Here is a 21031-nt window from a genome sequence, read left to right as displayed (position 1 = left end):
CAGGGTTGATATTCATTACAAAAGGTGTAATGAGGCAAGGAACCCACAATAGGCCCTGGATAATAAGGTATTTTGTCGAGAGATTTATGCCCAATAAACTCCCAACCTGTTTTAACATCTCTTCGTATTAACATAGGAAATTGTATAAAAAGCATCTGATTCTGTGGGAAAGTTAAGGTTTAGAAAGGGGAAAAGAGACTAGCAGTTGTTTGCAACTGAGCCAGCAGGGAATAAATGCATATATGAAAGACAAAAGGTCAGATCCCCAGCTGCACTCACTTCAGGAGAGAGTAAATCAACATGTCCTAGCATAGGAGCTGGCCCAGATTGTTTCTGTATCTTTACACAACTAAACAATTGTACTTTGTTTGCCAGGGTGAATTCGGTCCTCCTGGTTTACCTGGACCAATTGGATTACCTGGAATTGGAATTCAAGGAGAGAAGGTGCAGTTTTCACTTCCCCCTCATCCCACACTTAAATGTGCAGTAACAGAGAATATTTTATTTTTAATAATTACTTAACTAATCTTTTCAGGGAGTGGAGGGCCCAAAAGGACCACCCGGCTCTAGAGGGCTACCAGGACAGGGACTACCTGGACCAAAGGTTCGGGAATTTTCTGAAGTAAAGGCTACTGTGCTGTTTTTACTGTTACATTTCTTGATTAAGAAATGGTCTGTCTCTATCCTTATGCTTGTTGAAGTGCTGAACACCAGTCTAAGTATTGACATAGCTGCAAGAAATTATTTTCTTTATTAATATTATTAAACTGTGCAGCAGATCCTACTCCACTGAAAAGCCTTGATAAACCAATGCCATAGCTATTTATTTAGGTTTTGCAGTGGCTCACCACAGAACCCGTGAGGTACTAAGTATAAGACAGTGAACTGCACTTTGTCTGATACGTTTCCATAGAAAGGGTTGTCTGCCTTGAACCTGCGGTTTCATCATAACAGGTGCAAGTGCAGTACATCAATTCCAAAAAGTAGTTGCACTTAACACGGAACACCAAAATTTCAATATCATCTTTTAGTCTCACTGTACTGCTTCCATTCTAGAAAAATACATATATATCTTAGAGATTGTCTGCCTCACTGCTGTTCTCACCTGACTTTGTGTATTTACTGTATCTAGCAGTTAACAATCATCCAAGGTATTGGATCCAAGGAAGATTACCTTTGCTGAAGGAAAACTGTCAGAATAATTTAGCCTTGACTGATTCGCAAAATACAGAACTGTTAATGAAAGACGTCACCCTTGAAGTGTTTGGAATGGAGATTTAAAGTGATTTTCTGAAAGAGGCGATAGATAAAGTTCTGAATGACTAAAGGCTATTAAAGCATAGTATAAAGGAACTAGAGGTGTAAGTGGGTCAAAGGTCCATGCCAGGTAAAGTATTTTGCAGCATCAAAGATCACCTCTTACATTTTAAGTGATTGTGTGGGGATATGCTTTACCACTGGTAAAAAGAGAAAGGTGAATTGTCTGTGGATGTCAGATAGACTCCTGAAATACCAATTACTTTGGCGGGAAACATTCACAGGGACATATAATTATAGATTTACAGCATTAATCATTTCCACAGACAGCTTTTTGGTGACAACTCAAAACAAACTGCAGATCCCCAGCCTTTGTGACCAAGGGTTTAATACATCATACTAAAGACAATATGATACTAATCTTTCTTTAAATATAAGCCACCAAGAATACGCTTTTATATTTTCCCATGATAACACTGTTAAAAAATAATTTCTACTTAGGGTGAACAAGGCTTGCCTGGAGAGACTGGAGTGCCAGGAGAAAGAGGTATTGGAGAACCTGGTTCTAAGGTACATTGATAATAGAGGACTTATTTAATTTATTTATTTATTCAGATTTGAAATTTGTGTTTCCTGAGTATCCTTTCTGTAGTCACTTAAAAATAAGTTTAGAAATAAAAGTTGGGTTCTTAGTCTTTAAAAATTTTAACACAGACTCTCATAACCTTTAGAAATGGGAACATTTTAAATATACCAGTTCTGTACAGAAGTAGTAAGATTTATTGTGACTGAAAATTTCCATATACTTGGCCCATGCTCAAGTCAGTGTTGTGTACAGCTCACCTACAGCTTTGTCCAGAAAACCATACAGACTATTAAACAGTTGCCAGAACACACAGTCCCTGCTGTAAGCTAAGCTATAGCCAGAACTGGTGAAAAAAAGCACTGAACAGTGGTTATTGCGCTGGTCCCTCTCTTTTCACGCAAGGTAAGATGTAAACAGAGCAGCAGCTACATCCTCACACCTTCACACAAAAAACAAGCTGTGCTGCTAGACAGAAAGCACACTTGCTTAGAGGAAAGGAAGCTGTAACCAGATTATCTTAGTGCTAAAGTGACCAAGTAGATTAAAAAGTACTTTTGTGATAGTGGAAAGGCACAGGGCTGTTCTGGTTTTGCTCGTATGTTAAAGATTTGATACAGGGGTTGGAAAAGGCAAGAAACTGTTCAATTTCTTTCTTTAATTTCATGAAATATGGTAATGCTGAGTGAACCCATTCGATCTCAAATGATCCCATTTCATCTAAAACCAGGTCAGGCTCTTAAACCTCAGCCGATGACAATTCCACTGCCATTAATAGATTTGCACTGACATTCACCAGCAAGATGTCAATCATCATGTCACTGTCAGCTCTACCTGATACTTACTTCAAATGCTGCCACTTAATGAAATTATGCCATTATTTTTAAAGAATGAACTGGAGCATTAGTAGCTAATAATATTAACTGCATTGATAAAATGCATAGTTCAAACAATCATAGGGTAGGATAGTTCCAGATATGAGAGCTGTATTTATAGAAAAGCTGCAAGATTTGGGTTCATATGCATAAATGTTTGCTCTAAATATATATACAGTTTCGTAGACTTTTAAAAATAGATTTCCTTGATGCAGAGAAAGAATAGTACCAAGTCTGCATTTAATAGAAGGACTTATTTTTTATTGATGTCAGGGTGAGCCAGGCCCTTCAGGACTGGCAGGTCTGCCTGGTCTTCCAGGAGAAGATGGAGCTCCTGGACAAAAGGTTGGTTCATCTCTGTCTGCAGTCTACCTGCTTCCCTCCAAGCATTCCTACTGTTCTCCCTGTGCTGATACCCAAACCCAGAAGAGAGAGTGTTTGTGGACAAGGGGAAAAGTAGCACATTTTTCAGTGAACAAAAATCCCTTTCAAACATACTTTTTTTAGGGAAAACTTTTCTTTTTTTTTTTTTTTTTTTTTTAGATGGGGGGTTGTCTTATCTTGTTTACAGTTGTTGGCTTTTTTTAATCCACCAAATGCCCTGCAACTCAGAAGAAAAACCACTAATATGACTACAGGCATAGCCTTCCAATCATGGCATTTTCCTAGAATCAGAAACCCCATATATTTAAAGATTATATACTCAGAGTGTTCAGCCATGACTAAGGAGATGCATTGAGCGCAGAGTTTTACAATTTCTGAATATGGGAAGAAAATCCTGGGCCCACTGACATCAGTGAGAGTTTTGCCGTTGACTCTAAAAGGTCTATGATATTAATGAGCTTATTCAAGTGAATAGAGAGTTGATCTTGCACCATGTCTATGCAGTACTCTGAAATGCTACTTTGATTTTTCTATTCCAGGGTGAACCAGGGTTACCTGGTCTTAGAGGTCCTGAAGGTGCTCCAGGGACTGGAATACAGGGGGAAAAGGTGACAATTTCTTACTAAAGGTGACATCCAAAATTGTAATGTTCTAGGAACAGGTTTGTCAAACCTTTCTCTTTTTTGGTCTATTGTAAGTAATGAAAAAAATATACTTCAAGGAATAGGTTAATGATTGTTTCTAAAAGTGGTTAACTGCAGAGTTTATTTCAGCCTCAGCCTAAAACAACAACTTTTCAAATAGCGAAGTAAACAAAAGACCACCTGTTCCGTCATATTATTTTTTTTTGTCTGTGCATCTTTGTTAGCTACAACAGCTGCTTTTCATAATTTTTTTTTTAAATGACAGCACAACAGTTTAGTGGCTCACAACTTCCAGTACCTGTGGTAATATCTGGTCCAAGTTCACAAGGAGCTAATTGGGAATACTACTTCTCTTAGCAGAAATAACTGTGTCAGTCTTTTAGGTTCTGGCTCTTGTACTGGTCTTCTGCATGGAGAAGTAATTCTAGTTTCTCATATCAGCATCTGTATCCTGTGAAATAAAGACACTGGAAATTGCTGGAATAGTTGTCCAAGACATTGGACAAGACATACAGAGATTAAATGTCACAACAGAAGAGAAATAAGGATATTAAGTATCACAATTACAAGAAGATGGAAGGGCTAAAAACAGTGTAGAAAGGAAAATCAAGACATCCACCTATTTTCAGATTACTTTTGTAAGAAATACATGCAGATAACATGATGCAGAAATAAAATTAACTACTGTATTGAAACTTTTTCAAAATTATTCTGGACTCATCGCTGTTTCATTTTTGTTGTAATTATTACAGCCTAATAATAGGCTTAAATAGCAGTTATCCCTTTACAAACTTTACACTATCCTGAGCTTTTTCTGCACAGAACTATACACTGATCAACCAGAGAGGGTGTTATGGACAACTGATTGGCCCTATTTGCCTTTGAATAATAAAAAAAAAGTACCTTGGAGTGAATTGTCTTTTCCTATTCCGATTATTTCTCTTAGATATTATCTTTTTCATGTAATTACTTAATTTGATTTTTCAGCTGCAAGGATGCAATCTTTAAGACTCCTCTTGGTTCTTATTTTTTCACAGTATTCACTGGTAAATTGGTTAATTTGATTCAGATGAAATATACAAAGTTTTAACTGTACAAATCCAAAATTGGACAGTTACTGAGTAGAATTAACTGACTTGCCAATGAAGGCAATAGGAACGGCTCATATGCACCAGCTATGAGATAGAACTTCACTATCTTTCACTGATATTTACAATTAATTTCAGTTAGCACATTCTTAATATTATTTGGTATGTGTGACATACCTTCTCCATTTTTGTAGGGAGATCAAGGTCAGAGAGGAATACGTGGATTAACAGGACCAACAGGAGCACCTGGACCTGCTGGAGCTAAAGTAGGTTTCTTACCATGTTATGTGTGTAAAATACCCACCCTGAAGCTGTGCTTTGTTCTAGATCTCGGAAACAACTGTCCCAGAATGAACTTCTTATTAAAAAATAATTTTAAAAAAAAAGTTCAGCTAAGCCTTCTCTTAGCAAGACACACCATGATCCCTATAAACATCCAGAAGCATTTTTAAGAAAACTGCATTTACCATATTGTTTCCCTGTCGGTTTGGAAGAAGTTGAGGGACACTAATACTGGTATTTTTATGCTGAGGCTTTTGGGGAGATACTATGGCGTATGGCGTATACATATGTGACTGGACTTTATTTTCCCTTACACCAACTCATGGCTGATGTTCTTTTATGGATATGGAGCTTCTATTCAAATACTCAGTATTCACTGAAAGTGAGAGGGCTACTCTACTCCAGATTTCTCCTCCAGTTTCTTATTAAGTCTTTTGCTATTTATACACACAAGAGTGTGTATTTGCACATAAGAGGAAAAATGAAAAGGGGTTAAAAAGTACACTGAAAGGACTATTTTAAAAAGTCTACTTAGTCTAACAGAAAAATATATGTTTTCAGTCTATCTACACAGCTGGACAGGAAGCCTTGAGTGCTGGATGTGCTGGACCAAGTTTCAAATACACCAAGAAAGGGATTTCTAATAACATGTTCAGTGACTGAGAAGAACCTCACTTCCATTGAGAAATCAGAACTATGCTTGCGATCAGTTCTTCAGATAGTTAGATTTCACTCCGCATAGAACAGAATGTTAGAAATGCTAATAGAGTTTTAATGGAGTATTATAAATTATTGTATAAATGTTTTCTCTACGAGATGCTCATGCTCACTTTCAGGAAAATCCATCACTTTTGCTCTCCTTCCTTCACTGCAGGGAGAGCCTGGTGCACCAGGACGTCTTGGAATGCCAGGCCCTCCTGGAAGAGCTGTGCCTGGACCAAAGGTAACATCCACACTCCAGCTCCTAGTGCTTCTAAACACAGGGTGAAAACTGTGAAGTAGGCCATGCTATTATCCGTGTAAATAATTTCAGTCTTATGAGGTCAACTAAAACTTCTTCTTTCCCATGAACAGAGTTTTTGATTGTATTCAGTTTAGTTACCACCATGCCCTGGTATTAACTGTACACCAGCTTGAGGCGTGGCCTACCTATGTTCATTTCTTTGTTTTGGATAACCTTGGATATCAAAATACTTTTCTTTCTTCTGCTTTTGGTGTTTAATGCTTGCAATAGCAATAAATAAAATTAGCTATTACTTGATATATATAAATTTGTATAACAGAAATCCAAAACCACTGTCTGTGATTGGTGTTTAATAAAATACATAACTAGCATATATGTTTTCTTCATTGCAGGGTGACATTGGGTTACCTGGTCTCACTGGACCAATTGGAGAACCAGGTTTTGGGCTTCCTGGGGCAAAGGTAACTCCTAAATTGGTAAACTAATTTCTGCTATAACTGTAAAAATAAGGCAGGATTTCAGTGAAGCAACAGCAAATCACCTAGGATTCCCAAGTGTTCCACAGTTCTTAACATGTATATAAAGAACGTGTATGTTCCAGACTCCATGAACCATAAGCTTTCACATCACAGAGAACCAGGAGAAAAATACCTGGTTTTAACTGATGAGGGGTCAATACAGAGAGAACACCTGATTTATGTGCTTATAACAGCCTACCTGTCAAGCACAACTAGTTTTTCTCAGCCAGGATCCTTTACTTCATTGCTAATTTTGACACAGAGTAATCCACAGACTCCAAAAAGATCTCAAGACATAGGCCAAACTGGCAATGTAAGAACAGATAGATGCCTTAAATAGTGGAAGAAGAACATGAATAAGTAGCTAATCTCTAAGGACTTCTCTCGCGCGCTTCTCTAGTATTGACTCAGTGTTACCTAGATTCAACTTTTGTAAGCCATGCTTCATCCCAGGTCTGATTTTGTCTGAACACAAGGAAACTTGGGACAAATAAACATATGTTTCTCAAAATAAACTGGATTTCCCACCCCCTTTTTTTTAACTTAGTGAATTTGACAGTACTTTTGAGTACAGTCCTTATCCCTTGTTCTTTGAGTGAATTGAATACAGCAACAGAAGGATGAGAAATATATAACAATCCCTATCCCTTTTTGATCAGTTAGTGGTTTTCAAGATCCTTAATTTATTTTCATCAGGAGGCGATGATGATGATGGAATCACGTACTTTTCTGGTACAGTCCAGTTAATTCAGAGAACTGCATGTTGTCCTGTTTCTGGGAATCCAACAGGAATCAACCAATAGGATGCAGGTCCTTTACTCAGAGTTGCAAGTCTCTCTCCCTCAGCCTTGAGCCCCCAAAACTCTTTCAATTGGGTGACACTACATGTTTCTGTGACTACGTTCTTCACTTTTTGCTGTCTTTGTCAGTATTAGTGGTTTTGCTGTTGCTTCAGCCTCAGACACACATCTGCACTAAGCTGTACAGGGTAAAAGCTTTCACAGTCACATTTTTTTAAATTATTTTTGCATTGGCCTTTGTTTGCCACTGTTATGCATGCCCATATTTTTGGGTAGCTACAGGGACAAACACAATCTTGATCGTCCATCCAGTTGTAACTCTGAGCAACTCAGTGCACCATCCAGTATGGCTTGGAGGGTTAAAGTCCTCTTAGTTTCCCCGGTAAATCTGTTCCTGAGATACTCCAGCTATATGTATCCATGAAAGGAGCTTTAATGAGGTTCCACAGCATTATAGGAAAATACAATTCCAGAAGAACAAAGCCAGACAGGAACCTTGTGATAGAAAACAACATTTTTAAATTGGCCACACAAACCACTGTTGTCCCCTACCCTACATCCTTTGTCTCACCACACAGACATACAGCATGTGCAGAAGCCATAGAGTTTTCGCAATGCTTTGCAGCAGTTTATCTATCTTCAGTTGTGAGAATTATGTAAAGTAGCTACTGAGTAATTCAGTTCCCATGCTAGACTTCTGGCTGTCTGTCAGTTTGGGCCCATTCCCCCAAATCTGGAATAAGAGTAATCATGATAAAAATATGAGGAATGCAACTGAAGTCAGTCCTTCTCATATGTAGGCCACAAATGACAACAGACAGAGCTCTTGAAAAATATTCAAATTAGTGATTTAGAAGTGAAAGGTCCTCAGCACTATTAAATATCCCAGTTTTAGCCCAGGATTAATAATCTACAATAATCATTCACATAGTAAAATACCTTAGCAGATAGACAGACAGATAAAACTCAACTTACAGTATGTTTGCAAAAAAGTTTCACTTTCATGGAATTTTTCCTGCTAGCAATTGTATTGGCATTCCCCTCAGCTGTTTCTCCTGCTTTCATCAGGGTGACCGAGGTCTTCCAGGACCCCCCGGGCCCTTTGGGCCAAAAGGAGATGGTTATCCTGGCCCACCTGTAAGTTTACAGACTTTTTTCTTTGTTTTTAATGTGAATTGGGAACAAATAGGTGCTACACCAAACCGATTAGCCTCCATGGCTGACATGCTAGGAAAGATTTGCTGGTGTAAAGGCCTAAAAAGGCTCCCCAACTGTGGAAATGCATTTCAGCATAGAAGGAAAAAGAAATCTCCCTCTGAGATAGTCCAAGACCTTTCATGTCCTCCACACCTCCTGATTACACAATGCAGCATACTCCAAGTGGGGCTTTTTTTTTCCTACAGTGTCACTGATGTTACAATCAGTTCACTCAATATCTTGATGTACGATACTGTCTTCTGCCCAAACATACAAAATTTATTCCCAAACAGGAGACTAGAGCCCGTCTAAGCAGCTGTGTCCATATACATGGGCGTGAACTCAGGGCAACACCATCTTCCAGAACCACTAAAAAAGCAACTACTGTCCAAAGAGCCAGAAGAGCAAATCATCCTCAGTTCTGTTCTTCAGGTTGTTGAAGGTGTGGCAAAGAACTGGTTGATCTACTTTACAGTCCTTTACATGGGTCTTTACTGGTAGATATGACCACTCCCTGAAAAAAGGAAACGAAGAGGAAAGGCTTCTTCATCTCCCTTCCTTGCACATTTATGCAGCACTTGCCTCACATATCCAGTCTGCATAACAGTGTGCTCCACCAGCCCTGGCAGTTATATGCCTGTGCAGTGAGGAAGTCCCAGGAAGATTGCTGGCTAGAGTTAGGGAGTTTGGTGATATACTAGCATTTATCTGTACTAAAGACAACAGTAAAAGTACATGCAATTACCACACTGAGGAATTAAAATTCATGAATGTCAAAATGGAAATTGGAATTTGATTTATAATACTTCTGACATTTCTGCGCAATCCAATGCAGAACTGCTTCTGCACCTGCCTCCCCAGATCAGACTCCTTTGTTTTCAAATGCATGCAAGCCTCCCGCATGGCATGCAACACACATGTGAATGCCACTGGCACCACTTCTGGATTATCAGAATAGAATTTAACTAATTGTAGACCACAGTGATCCCACTAAGAGAAAATATATTCAAGATACTACCACGTTAATGTTAACAAAAGCATATAGTCAATATAGCTGTAAAGTAAATTAATATTTTGTCTTTGTATATGATCTCAGGGCTTGCCAGGTCTTCCTGGGATTCCTGGTGAACAAGGCCCAGACGGAGTTGGACTACCAGGACCTAAGGTACAGACATTAACTTTTAAAAAAGTAAATGCATGTGTGTACTCTTCTTCATGCAGATTTAATTCCGATCCACAGGTCACAGTCAGAATACCTTTTTAATCCAGCTTTAATTTACTCATCAGTATATAAAAGGTAGATCGCATGGAAGATCTTCAAGCTTCACTTCAGAACTCATCCTGACGCTGATTGCAGGATTACTGGAACTATACAGGCAATTGAAGAACTACAGCTGTTTAAATATGCTTAAACTCTCTTAAAAGGATATACACCTTTTTTGCACTCACATCAAACCCCTAGCTGTCTGAAGGCACTGATTGGAAAAAAGCTAGAACACTGCCAATGTGAGCATAAAGTCTGATTCAATTGACAGGCAGCAAAAACTTTTTTGTTGTTGTTTGGGGAGCATGGAGTTCATTTTATCATACAGAAACTGTAATTCCTGTGTAACTATTGCATAATTAACTGTACATGTCTTGAATATATTTAGACCACTAGCCACCGTTTATCCCAAATAACTTTCTTGTCCTGCCTGCAGTATATATGGGTTAGCATTGTTTAGACTTGCACTGTGCTGTTCGATAATTTTCCTCTTTGCCCCATTTGAGTACAACAGATGTTGGAAATTCTAGAGGTAAATTAAACTTTGGTATTCATTACTTATTTTTTAAAGTATCAACTTTCAGGGTGATCCAGGTAGTAGAGGACCAATGGGTCTCCCAGGTCCCCCAGGAGAAGGCCTGCCAGGACCAAAAGTAAGCCATTTAAACAATTATGTCTCCCATTGTCTATTTTATAAAAAGAAAAAAATAGGATAGTATAAAAACGTGTGACCATGCATACATATCCACGTTTTCTGTCTTCACTAGAAACAACTAATCCAACAAATAACTAAGGAATACAGTATCTTTATCTTGTAGAAAATAAAAAATGTTTCTGGTGACTAGCCATAAACTATGGCCTTCTTGCTATTGCATATGATAAATTATAAAGTGATAATCTTGCAATGATGATCAGTGACAAAACATTTAGCTCCAGCAGACATTAGCTGCAATTAAGTAGCAAAATTTCTTCAGACCTAGCATTGATCAGAATTAATGGCCTAGCAAGCACTTATCACGTCTTGCTTATACTATTGTCACAGCTAGAGGCATACTTCTAAATTCTAGAATTAATTCCTCTTTTTTACTATATAAAGTAAATCAATAATCATCTAATGACCAACCCCTGCAAAAAGGATTATTCGTGTAATTATAATATACACCATGACAAAGGCCTGGAAATAACCGTAACTATAAAAAGCAATTTTCACTATGAAACCTCACAGATTGGAAACTCTTATGCTCCTATAACTCAGCTTTACAAGTCTATTTATACAAAAGAACTTTTTTAGAATGTAAATGTAAAGAAACTGAACAACATCAAATGCAAAGATTTTGCAACATAACAATGTATTACCTGCACAATGTGGCTTATTGGTTCCAGAGATTCAGTTCATGTTGGCGTGAAGGCTGAGTCCAGAGCTAAGCAGTGGTGAAGCACTTCCCCAGTCAAAGCTAGTCCTAAGGACTGGCATGTGCACAGGATCATTACAATGAGGAAATTGAGAATTTCATGTGGGGATCCTGGAGTAGAAATATAGGTATAAAATCAATATTGTACTATGTGGGTTTTGATTGCTTCCTATGAATAACATATGGAACTGAAACATTTTCTCTAGAGTTCTTTTAAAAACTAGCTTATAAATTAGCAACAAGCGTTAATTTGCAATGCCACATTAGTATCTATGTCTATAGGTCTTATTGTGTAAGCTTAATAGTGATGAAAGATAACATAACAATAATAATCCTCTTAAATCTTAATTCAGTCCCCAATGTCCCACCAATACAATCCATCCTCCAATGCAGTGTATATCCCTATCAGCAAGGTGATTCATATTCAGCCCTAAGTGACTCCTTTGAAGTATACTGGATTTTAATAACCTGATAAAGGATAAAAAGAGATTTTATCAGCTAGAGCAATCTTATCCTTACTACTTATAAAAAGACACCAATTTGGTAGAGGATGGACAGGAAATTACATGGTGGTATAACAATTTACTGTGTATTTTTATTATGAATCTTGTATTTAATGTATGCAGGGTTTCTCTCTAGGGAACCATAGGACGCCCAGGGCCACCTGGCTCTCTGGGACCTCCTGGTGAAGGTATTCAAGGAATTAAGGTAAAAAGACTCAGTGTCTTTAATATTTAACCTACGTTGAGCGGTCAATCTGCCCATCACAGTGTCAAGGAGATTTCACATTGTTTCTTATCTGAGGAGAGCCTCAAGCTAGAAAACGAGGATAATATGAGCACCTACAAAGTATGTTCTGTCTCTACAGCTGTAAACAACAAGCCCAGGGGTGTGCGTATTAAGGGAGAGGGAAGCAGGGGCATCTTTTCTCAGTGAATGATAGCCTTACAAAATTAAAAATACCATTTCTTCTTCCCCAACTCTCATGCCCAAAGACACAGTCTAAAGTAGGTATATGAACTACCACCTATGGTAGAGAGTCTCCATCCTGAATCTATTATTTTTTTTCTGTAATATGTACTTTTACCCAAAGCATAGATCAGATGAGACAGACTCAAAAGACAGAAATCTGAAAGTGGGAATAAGAAGGAATAAAATGGGATGGAAAGAGGGAACCGTAGAATTAGAACCAATAATGATCATGCGGATTTTCAATATTATACATCTTTAGAGTAGACATACTGATGAAGTATTTGGGAAATACAAGCTAGCCACTACATTGTCTCAAGTGCCTCAAGACACTTGTTAAAATGCAGTTTGAAACACTTTCTCTTTGAACATTTAAAATTCATGTATGGTGAATGATTACAAAGGGTTAATATCACTACCTGGATTATTATTAGGGGGAACAAGGACTTCAAGGAATGCCAGGACCACGAGGCCCCCCTGGAGAAGGGTTTTTGGGACAGAAGGTATGATATCTAAATCAGAGATAATGTCCGAAGCCAACATACTGGAAATGCTCATTACAGTCAGCTCTCATTGAAGGCATGGGAATTCTGTGAAAAGGGAATGGGGATTTGGGAAAATGCCAGTCATTCATGTGGTCATTTTAATATTTTATAACAGCATCTCTTTCTGCGTTGCTTATTTTAATAACATATGAGGATTACCTTCTACTGCAATTAGAAGAAATATAGATATTAGGTTTAATATCACTGCCTTTCTTTTATCCACCCACTATGCAGAATTTGGGAACTACACCAATGTTAAGAAAAAGAGAAATGTGGGTTGGAATCAGTTTTTGGATGTGATCACATCGTCTCAGAAAGGCTGTACAAAGCCCCACAGCCTACTAAATATCAAACCAGGAGGCACTAATTCATCTGTTTGCTATTCCAAACACCTTTTCTGGGCCAAAAGGTTTCTCAGAGTGATATTCCTGTTATTCATTCCAACTACATCCTTGCTTTTCTTCTCAATTTCCCTACCATTATCTTATTTTTCTTAGACACAGATAATAATTTCCATCATGCAATATTCCATGAAAGAACTCTGTCTGCATGTACTTGTTTGAGATGGTTTGTTGTTCAAACTGCTTCAGCTATTTTTTCCCATAAAAATGCTTAGCCAATACTACCAGTTCTTCACAACATTCACAAATACTAATTGATTTAAATGATCTCTAACAAAGATTTCTAACTCATCTGAGAAGCTGCAGATAAATTTGACAAAGGCAGCTAGAGAGAAATGTGAAAAGTGTAATAAAAACTGACTTACACTTTCTGTCTGCTTACCAACATGTTTTTAAAGGGAGATCGAGGAGCTACAGGTGAAAAGGGGAAAAAAGGAGAAAAAGGTGCTGTAGGTGACCCTGGTTTATCTGGAGAACCTGTGAGTAACTCAGATTTATCATGTGTGTTTTCTTAAACTGCTTAAAAGTAAAGCTGGGTTGTGTGTTCTTCTTGCTATTTAACTACATATAATCTGAAATACTTAAGAAAATGAAACTATTAAAACCTTTAAAAGCACAAAGAAGACATTTCCATGCTCAATACCCCACTTCCCACTTTGTTTCTTTCTTAAGGCAGTGAAAGACAATTGCAATGTTTTAAGACAAAACTATGCAATTCTATTGTGTGGTTACCAAGTAACTGTAGCTGACTTTCCCTCAAAGCTGATGAACAGATGAAGGGAGCAAAATGTGGTGCCCTTCTATTCTGTCATTTGCATATTATTAAGTAGGGATACATAAACACCATTGCCATTCTTGCCCTGACACTGGCCCTATTAGACTCACATGTGATGAAGCTGAATTCTGATCAAGCCAGAATATCAGGCAGTCTCTTGAGAAAGGAAACAAACACAACATGGTAGACAGGAAAGCTTTGCACAGATTCTCCCTGTCTAATCACTGATTCAGTGGGAGACTTGCGGTCATCCAATTCCCATAAAAACCTCACCCCCTTAGAAGCTTGTAAATACTGCATGGACAAGGTAATATCACAAGAACAATACTTTTTCTAGCCAAAGTTCTTACTGGAATAAGTAATTCTTATTATTCTAATGGTATTGATGAAGTTATATTCTGAATTACAATGTTACTAACTAATTGCAATAGCTTAATTAACAATCACTGTTACAGGGCAAAACTGGACCAAAGGGAGAGCAAGGCCTAACAGTAAGCAAACTCCATTATTTAAATCCCATTACGGCAAGATATAAACAAAGACATTATCAGTTGAAATGTATCCTGTGTTAATAACAATTGGAAAGAGCTTTCTGACTAGAAGTGGTTTCAGTAATAATATAGAAAGAAACCACGCAAAGGTTTCTGACTTTTTCCTCATCTACTTTATGCTGAAATGGGATTTAGAGTTCCTGGTGATTTTAGGTATTTTTCTGCTGTGTTCCTTTACAGTAAGTGTTAGATGACCCAGGTGTGTGCCTGCTGCGGGAAAGATTTTTTTTAAAAGTATTTAAGAGTCTAAAGAGCAAAGATCTTCAAACCTGTCATAGTTTATCATGTTATAAACTTAATTATATTTCTGCTAAGCCTGAACTTCAGTAGACCCAAATTCAGTAAAGCATGTCATTGAGTATATAAATACTACTGAGGTTTATGATGGAAGCTGAGCAGCAGTAGCGAAAGCTTGTATTTGAAAGACTGACTTAATGCCAAATGAGTCCTGTCATGCACTTCAAAAAATATAACAAATGATTGCTCTAATAATGAGAAACACTTTGTTTGGATGTCACAGAAGCTATCACCTCTCTGAGCAGATAGCTCTGAAGGCAGCAGCTTTTTTTTCGCTGCTGAAAGCTGGGTAATACAGTGGGCCAGGTACACTAGGCTTCACAAATCCCAGTTCCATTCTGTGTTGGTGCTGTCGTACGCCACCTCACTACAAGCAGCGTGCTTCCTGAAGTTGGGTCTATTTCTCCACTCCCAATACATTGAAAAGGGATATCCATATTATTCAGATGCTAAAATACGAATGGATTTTGACTTTAAATTTTAATGAGAACCAAATCATCACACAACATTCTTTACAATAACAGTAGTTAATTGTTTTAGATAGAGGTGTTACTGTCTTGTCAAGTTAACGATTCTTAGATGTCATATAAAATAGGTCATTGTAAAATGTGCGACTCATTCCAAGCTTTGAAGGTCAGGTTTGAAAGTTAAACAGTAAGGTTTTTCTGTAGGATGCAGATATTCATTATAAACAAAATCTTTGGTAGTGTCAATATTATACCTCATTTGAAAGAGGCAAATTGTAAAATATTTTTATATTTAATTTTTTCATATCCAGAGAGAAGATATAATTAAATTAATTAAAGAGATATGTGGTAAGTACTCAGGAAATCTTTAATTTCAGATTCTACTTTTTTCTGCGCTACATTTACGTTCTCCTTTCCAAAAGGATACCAAGTCAAGTCATCATGACCTGTTTTTTATTTTTCCTTTGCAGGTTGTGGTATTAAATGTAAGGAAATTCCTATGGAACTTGTATTTGTGATCGACAGTTCTGAAAGTGTGGGACCAGAAAATTTTGAGATTATCAAAGACTTTGTAACTGCTTTAGTAGACAGAGTAACTGTAGGCAGAAATGCTACCAGAATTGGCCTAGTGTTATACAGCTTAGAAGTTCGGCTAGAATTTGGTCTCAACAAGTATACAACTCAACAGGATGTTAAGCAAGCAATTAGAAAAATGCAATACATGGGAGAAGGCACTTACACAGGAACTGCTATCCGTAAAGCAACCCAGGAAGGATTTTTTGGTGCTCGAACAGGAGTGCGAAAAGTAGCTATTGTGCTAACAGATGGACAGGCAGACAAGAGAGAAGCTGTAAAACTAGATATTGTTGTTCGAGAGGCTCATGCTGCAAACATTGAAATGTACGCAATAGGAATTGTAAATACTTCAGATCCAACACAGGTCGAGTTCGTGCGCGAACTAAATCTGATTGCTTCAGATCCAGACAGAGAACACATGTATCTCATTGATGACTTTAATACCCTTCCAGGTGCGTTCATTGCAATTTTATTCTGCATTATATTTGATGCTCCTCAGAACAGGGCAGGGTAGGGGGGAAAGCTTTGTGTGTAACTTATCCTTGTGGAAATGTTATGTTTTTATGCTGATCAGGATTAGTTATAAGGAGTAAAGTAATAGGAACCTAGAGATACAGATTCCCTTCTTTTAAGGAGTCATGTTATAGGGCAATGATTCATCATGCCAACAGGGGATGCCACCTACAGTGTAGGTAAACAGCTGCTTAAACTAGCTTTCTAACTGAGTAAGTACTCCTGCACTGTAAATCTGCTGGACTGGAAACCAGAATCAAACCCAATGGGGTAAATTCTACTTACTCACTTCCGTTGGGAAATAACGCATTTTCGTTGCATTATTCACATGAGCAATCTAAGCAGTTATTTTCCCACTACCAACTAGTAGTTGTTACTAAGCTCACCTTAAGGTGAGTTCATTGTATTTTGTACCATGTAGAGGACTTAAGGGCTGGCAAATTTGTGACAAATAAAAGCCGTAGTGCAGAGAGCCTGGAATAATTTTCTTAGACGCATATAAATAATCCAAAGGAGTACTGGATTACATGTGCATTATTTATGCATATAAATAATCCAAATTTAAAAAATACATTTAATTTCTCACTATAATGAGTTTTTTCACTTTTTTTTTTTTTTTAAACAGCTCTGGAGTCCAAATTAGTCAACCAATTTTGTGAAGATGAACATGGTACCTTAATATACAACCGTAACGGAAATGGTGCAAGCATAAGTGGAACATCTTTCCATTCAGTATCTTCAAGTTCTGTACATTACATACTTCAGAACAACAATGTTAATAGACAATCGCTTTCAGCACAGACACCTGGAGTGTCTACAGTGGAAAGTCCTCTGAGTCTTGGCGATCTTCCTCAACCATTAACTCCGGTATGAAAATTCATAAGGCTTTAATGAGCAGAAGTTTTATATATATACCTATATATAGATATATCCTTCTCTGTTGCCTGATGTAATACGTAACTTTCCTCCCACTTTTCTACAGGACAGCTACTGTAATAGCTCCTTTAATTTGGTATGCTCAGACCTGGTTGTTCTGAGTAAGAGTTCTGATATTGCACGCAAGCAGTTATCTAATGGCATGCAGGCAGTTACCTAATTTATTCCTGATAGTGTTACAAGAATTATTATTCCTGGGTTTAATACAGTAATCTTTGTGCCACAGTGTGAAACATAACATTATTAAAATGCAATTACACTGCAATAATTAAGTTTAAGAAGAGTAATTAAACTCAATTTTAGTCTGTATTTTTAAAGTATATAAATAAAATTTTATAAAGGTCAACTGAAAAAAAAAAAAATCCCAGGTTTAGAACTGACAACCCTCCTGGTAAACCAACAAGATGAGGTTAAAATCCTGATTCTTAACACTGAAGTCAGGATAAATGGGAAAGAAAAACATTAGAAAACCTCTAAGTGACAAAGGACTTGTTCATTTTGAGACACTTCACAATATCTGAAAAGCAAAGAAAATCAAATGCTTATTTCAGACCAAAGTACCTCCTGTGGTAGTATATGAAGCCTATGAAGAGGAACAAGAGGAGAAGAAAGAGTCACCCTTGCTAACGGTGCACACTAGAGGTATTTTTATGATTACTTCTTCATCATCAGCTGATCAAAAATCAATGTCTCATTCTGTTCCTTTTCTCCTGCAGCTGCGGTACCATTATTGCCATCTAAACCATCATCAGATACGGTGATGACATCATCTCTTTCAACTGCAGGACTCACACCAAAACCAGGTTATAGATCACAACTAGTTTTTCATTTTGTTCCCTCTTATCCAGATACTAACTTTTCATAAGGCTTTAAATCAGACTAGTGTTACAACGATTGTTATTCCTGGGTTTAATACAGTAATATTTGTGCCATAGTGTGAAACATAACATTATTTAAATGCAATTTTAATAATGCACGTTAAATGCATTATTATTTTCATTTTGTTCCCTCTTATCCAGATACTAACTTTTCATAAGGCTTTAAATCAGAGTAATTTTGTTCCACTTTCTGAAGATTTTGTGAGCCTGTGCTGTGGAAGAGAATCCGTTTCAGGATTTTGTAATAGATCTAGTTGCAGTTCTTGTCCAGCCTGTTCACCAATTCTTGTCTTCCCAAATTCCAAATCCCACTGCTCCACTTAGGGCAGAAGCAAGGTCAGCTATAACGTGAGACAGAGCTCATAAATGGCATCAAAAAGAGAACATATGCTAGCTGAGGTGGGCCAGTGAGCAGGTAATTCATCAGCCAAGAAGGGGCAGTCTATGGAGATGGAGGCTTCATTAAAGACAGAGAAGATAATGATTTCAGAATTGGGCAGAAAAAATAGATTTCTCCTTCAGAGAAGAAATAGGAACAACGGTGCTTGGTCATTTGAAGGAAAGTATAGTAATTAGCTGACTGCTCAAAGGATTGATTCTTTTCATATGAAACGTCCAAATATATTTTGTTCATCATTTGGGGGATTCACAATTTTGAGTTCCAGTATTAGTGTATTATGACGGGAGCAACAGAAGAGAGCTATGGAAACATGTTCCCCTGCTTCCTGGGAACATGGGCATGACTATTATTCTCTCTCTGGCAATAACTTTTTTTTTTTTTTTTGAAGTGTCAAAACACCAGTTGCCAAAGACAGAATATTGATGTCACAACATTAAACTTGAAGAAAAAGTATTTTCTATCTCATGGTATTATTAAAGTGAGTGTGGCTAGATTAGTATGTCACAGTCCTCTAACGCATATCTGTAGGAATCATTAGACCAACAAGCTTTACATTCAAACTTAACTAGTATGTACATAATTATGACCATTGTATTAGACAAGTAGCACAAACATCTCACAAAAGAAAGACTAAAGTTTTATATTTTTCCTCACTATTCTAATGCCTCTTCCCCCACACCACAAACAGAACTAATGTACTGAAGCAATGTACTGCAGAAGGGCGATGGTCATACTTCTGCGTCAAAAAGAGCAGATGCAACTAGTTTACAGCTCTTTGGCTTACAATTTTGGGTTGCTCACAAGACTGGTTGCTGATAATTAGATTTCAAAAATCAGATTTCAAAATTATCAGATTCATATTGTTTGCTCTTCTTTTATGTGGAGCCGTAATACTAATATTTCTGGAGTTACTAGAACCATGCCAGTAAAGGAACAGTTTATTTGACCTACTAAGATGCACTTTTAACTTGCCTTCAATGCTAACATCTGTAGAAGTAAAAGTGAATCTTAAACTGCTGTATAACATGAGAAAAAAAAAATAAATATCAGAGTTTAGAAGTTAAAATCAATGCAATACAGTTGACTTCTACAGACGGAATTGTTTCTATTCCTTTTTTTATTTATTTTAGAAAGTATCCTAGACGTCCGGTGCAAGTTAAGGCTGGATCAAGGGCCATGCCGTGTTTATATCATAAAATGGTACTATGATAAACAAGCCAATGCCTGTGCTCAGTTTTGGTATGGTGGCTGTGATGGAAATGCAAACCGCTTTGAGAGTGAAGAGGAATGCAGAGAGGCTTGTGTACTTGTTTCTGGAGGTAGGAATTTATCTCTACATTAATAATGAGCAAGTTGAAGCTATTGATTGTTTGGGTTTGTTATCAAGTACGCAGCATGGTATGTAAACCCAAGCCCACTAATTTAAAGAATGTTAACATTATGAAGTCATATGCTCCCTAATAAAAAAAAAAAAGTCTACCTACGCAAGTTCATTTTAATTCTTTTTGCACATATTGGATGATGTAGCTCTTATGTAACAAAATAGCAATTTTTCAGTAGTATCAAGAGTACAAAATTTCCTTTTTACTAAGGTATAGTAAGACCAGTATAGAATTTGCCACAGTAATTGTCCTTCCTTCACCTAGATCTTTAAATACTACCAATGTACAATCACTAACTACACCTCATTTTAAATTATATATATGGCTTTGGAAAGCAATCTTTGGTCATTAAAATTATGTCTTTTCTCTCTGTTACAGAAATCTGATGTGTGCATGGATTCTGCAATGAAGACTTCACTTTTTTTAAGCAAAAGTGTTCCCACAAATCCTATTTTAATATTTCAAGCATAAAATATCAATTTCCAAATTACATGCAGATTACTACTCAGTACAGATAAACGCAGCAAATGCATTAACTTGTGGTCTACGTGCTCTCTGGGTCACAAGACAGGAAGGTGGTTCTGCTGCCCACCTTTCCCAATCACATCACAGTTACATTTAGTCCTTTCTTCTGTAAGCTTTCCTCAGTTTCCATTAGCTAGCAAGATACATGACAAATGCAGTTAAAACACATCCACATATTTATATGAGTGGCTATACCAATAGCTGGCATCACTAAATTAGGTTAGTTCATGTCCAAAGTGGTCCTTGATACGTATTGCTCTTAAAGCCAAGTCCAATTTTTAAATGCATTTTAGTATTTTCATCCTTTGTAAAAAACTTTTTAAACTTATGTTCAAAACATTGAATGCAGCATTGAATTTATTGCTCATCACTGACATAATGCTTTTTACATTTATGTCTGCCTGTATACGATGTATTTCCTATTACTTATATACTTAAAAGCTTGTTTCTAATAAAACATTTATGGGTTTACTGCCAGGACAGGATACGGATAACAGTACCTTTACTGGACTAAAAAATTACCTCACAGCTAAATTACACTCACTCCT

General features: G+C 37.1%; 1 protein-coding gene across 1 annotated transcript in view; it reads left to right on the top strand.

Moving 5' to 3' along the window:
- Positions 1–20344, top strand: part of LOC104294951 (collagen alpha-1(XXVIII) chain-like) — a 35032-nt gene extending 14688 nt beyond the window's left edge. The window contains exons 15-35 of the mRNA XM_009894645.1: positions 376–444; positions 536–604; positions 1759–1827; positions 2989–3060; positions 3639–3707; positions 5026–5097; positions 5988–6056; positions 6470–6538; positions 8464–8532; positions 9689–9757; positions 10441–10509; positions 11908–11976; positions 12672–12740; positions 13582–13662; positions 14414–14449; positions 15585–15621; positions 15744–16301; positions 16988–17229; positions 17850–17940; positions 19707–19895; positions 20337–20344. Coding sequence (XP_009892947.1) covers positions 376–444; positions 536–604; positions 1759–1827; positions 2989–3060; positions 3639–3707; positions 5026–5097; positions 5988–6056; positions 6470–6538; positions 8464–8532; positions 9689–9757; positions 10441–10509; positions 11908–11976; positions 12672–12740; positions 13582–13662; positions 14414–14449; positions 15585–15621; positions 15744–16301; positions 16988–17229; positions 17850–17940; positions 19707–19895; positions 20337–20344 — 2145 coding nt within the window. The remainder of the gene's footprint in view (positions 1–375; positions 445–535; positions 605–1758; positions 1828–2988; positions 3061–3638; positions 3708–5025; positions 5098–5987; positions 6057–6469; positions 6539–8463; positions 8533–9688; positions 9758–10440; positions 10510–11907; positions 11977–12671; positions 12741–13581; positions 13663–14413; positions 14450–15584; positions 15622–15743; positions 16302–16987; positions 17230–17849; positions 17941–19706; positions 19896–20336) is intronic.
- The last annotated feature ends 687 nt before the right edge of the window (positions 20345–21031 follow it).

The sequence above is a fragment of the Charadrius vociferus genome, unplaced genomic scaffold (genome assembly GCF_000708025.1).
Source record: "Charadrius vociferus isolate BGI_N301 unplaced genomic scaffold, ASM70802v2 scaffold161, whole genome shotgun sequence".
Taxonomy (NCBI): domain Eukaryota; kingdom Metazoa; phylum Chordata; class Aves; order Charadriiformes; family Charadriidae; genus Charadrius; species Charadrius vociferus.
The sequence above is the reverse complement of the archived record's forward strand: the minus strand, read 5'-3'. Positions and strand labels throughout refer to the sequence as shown.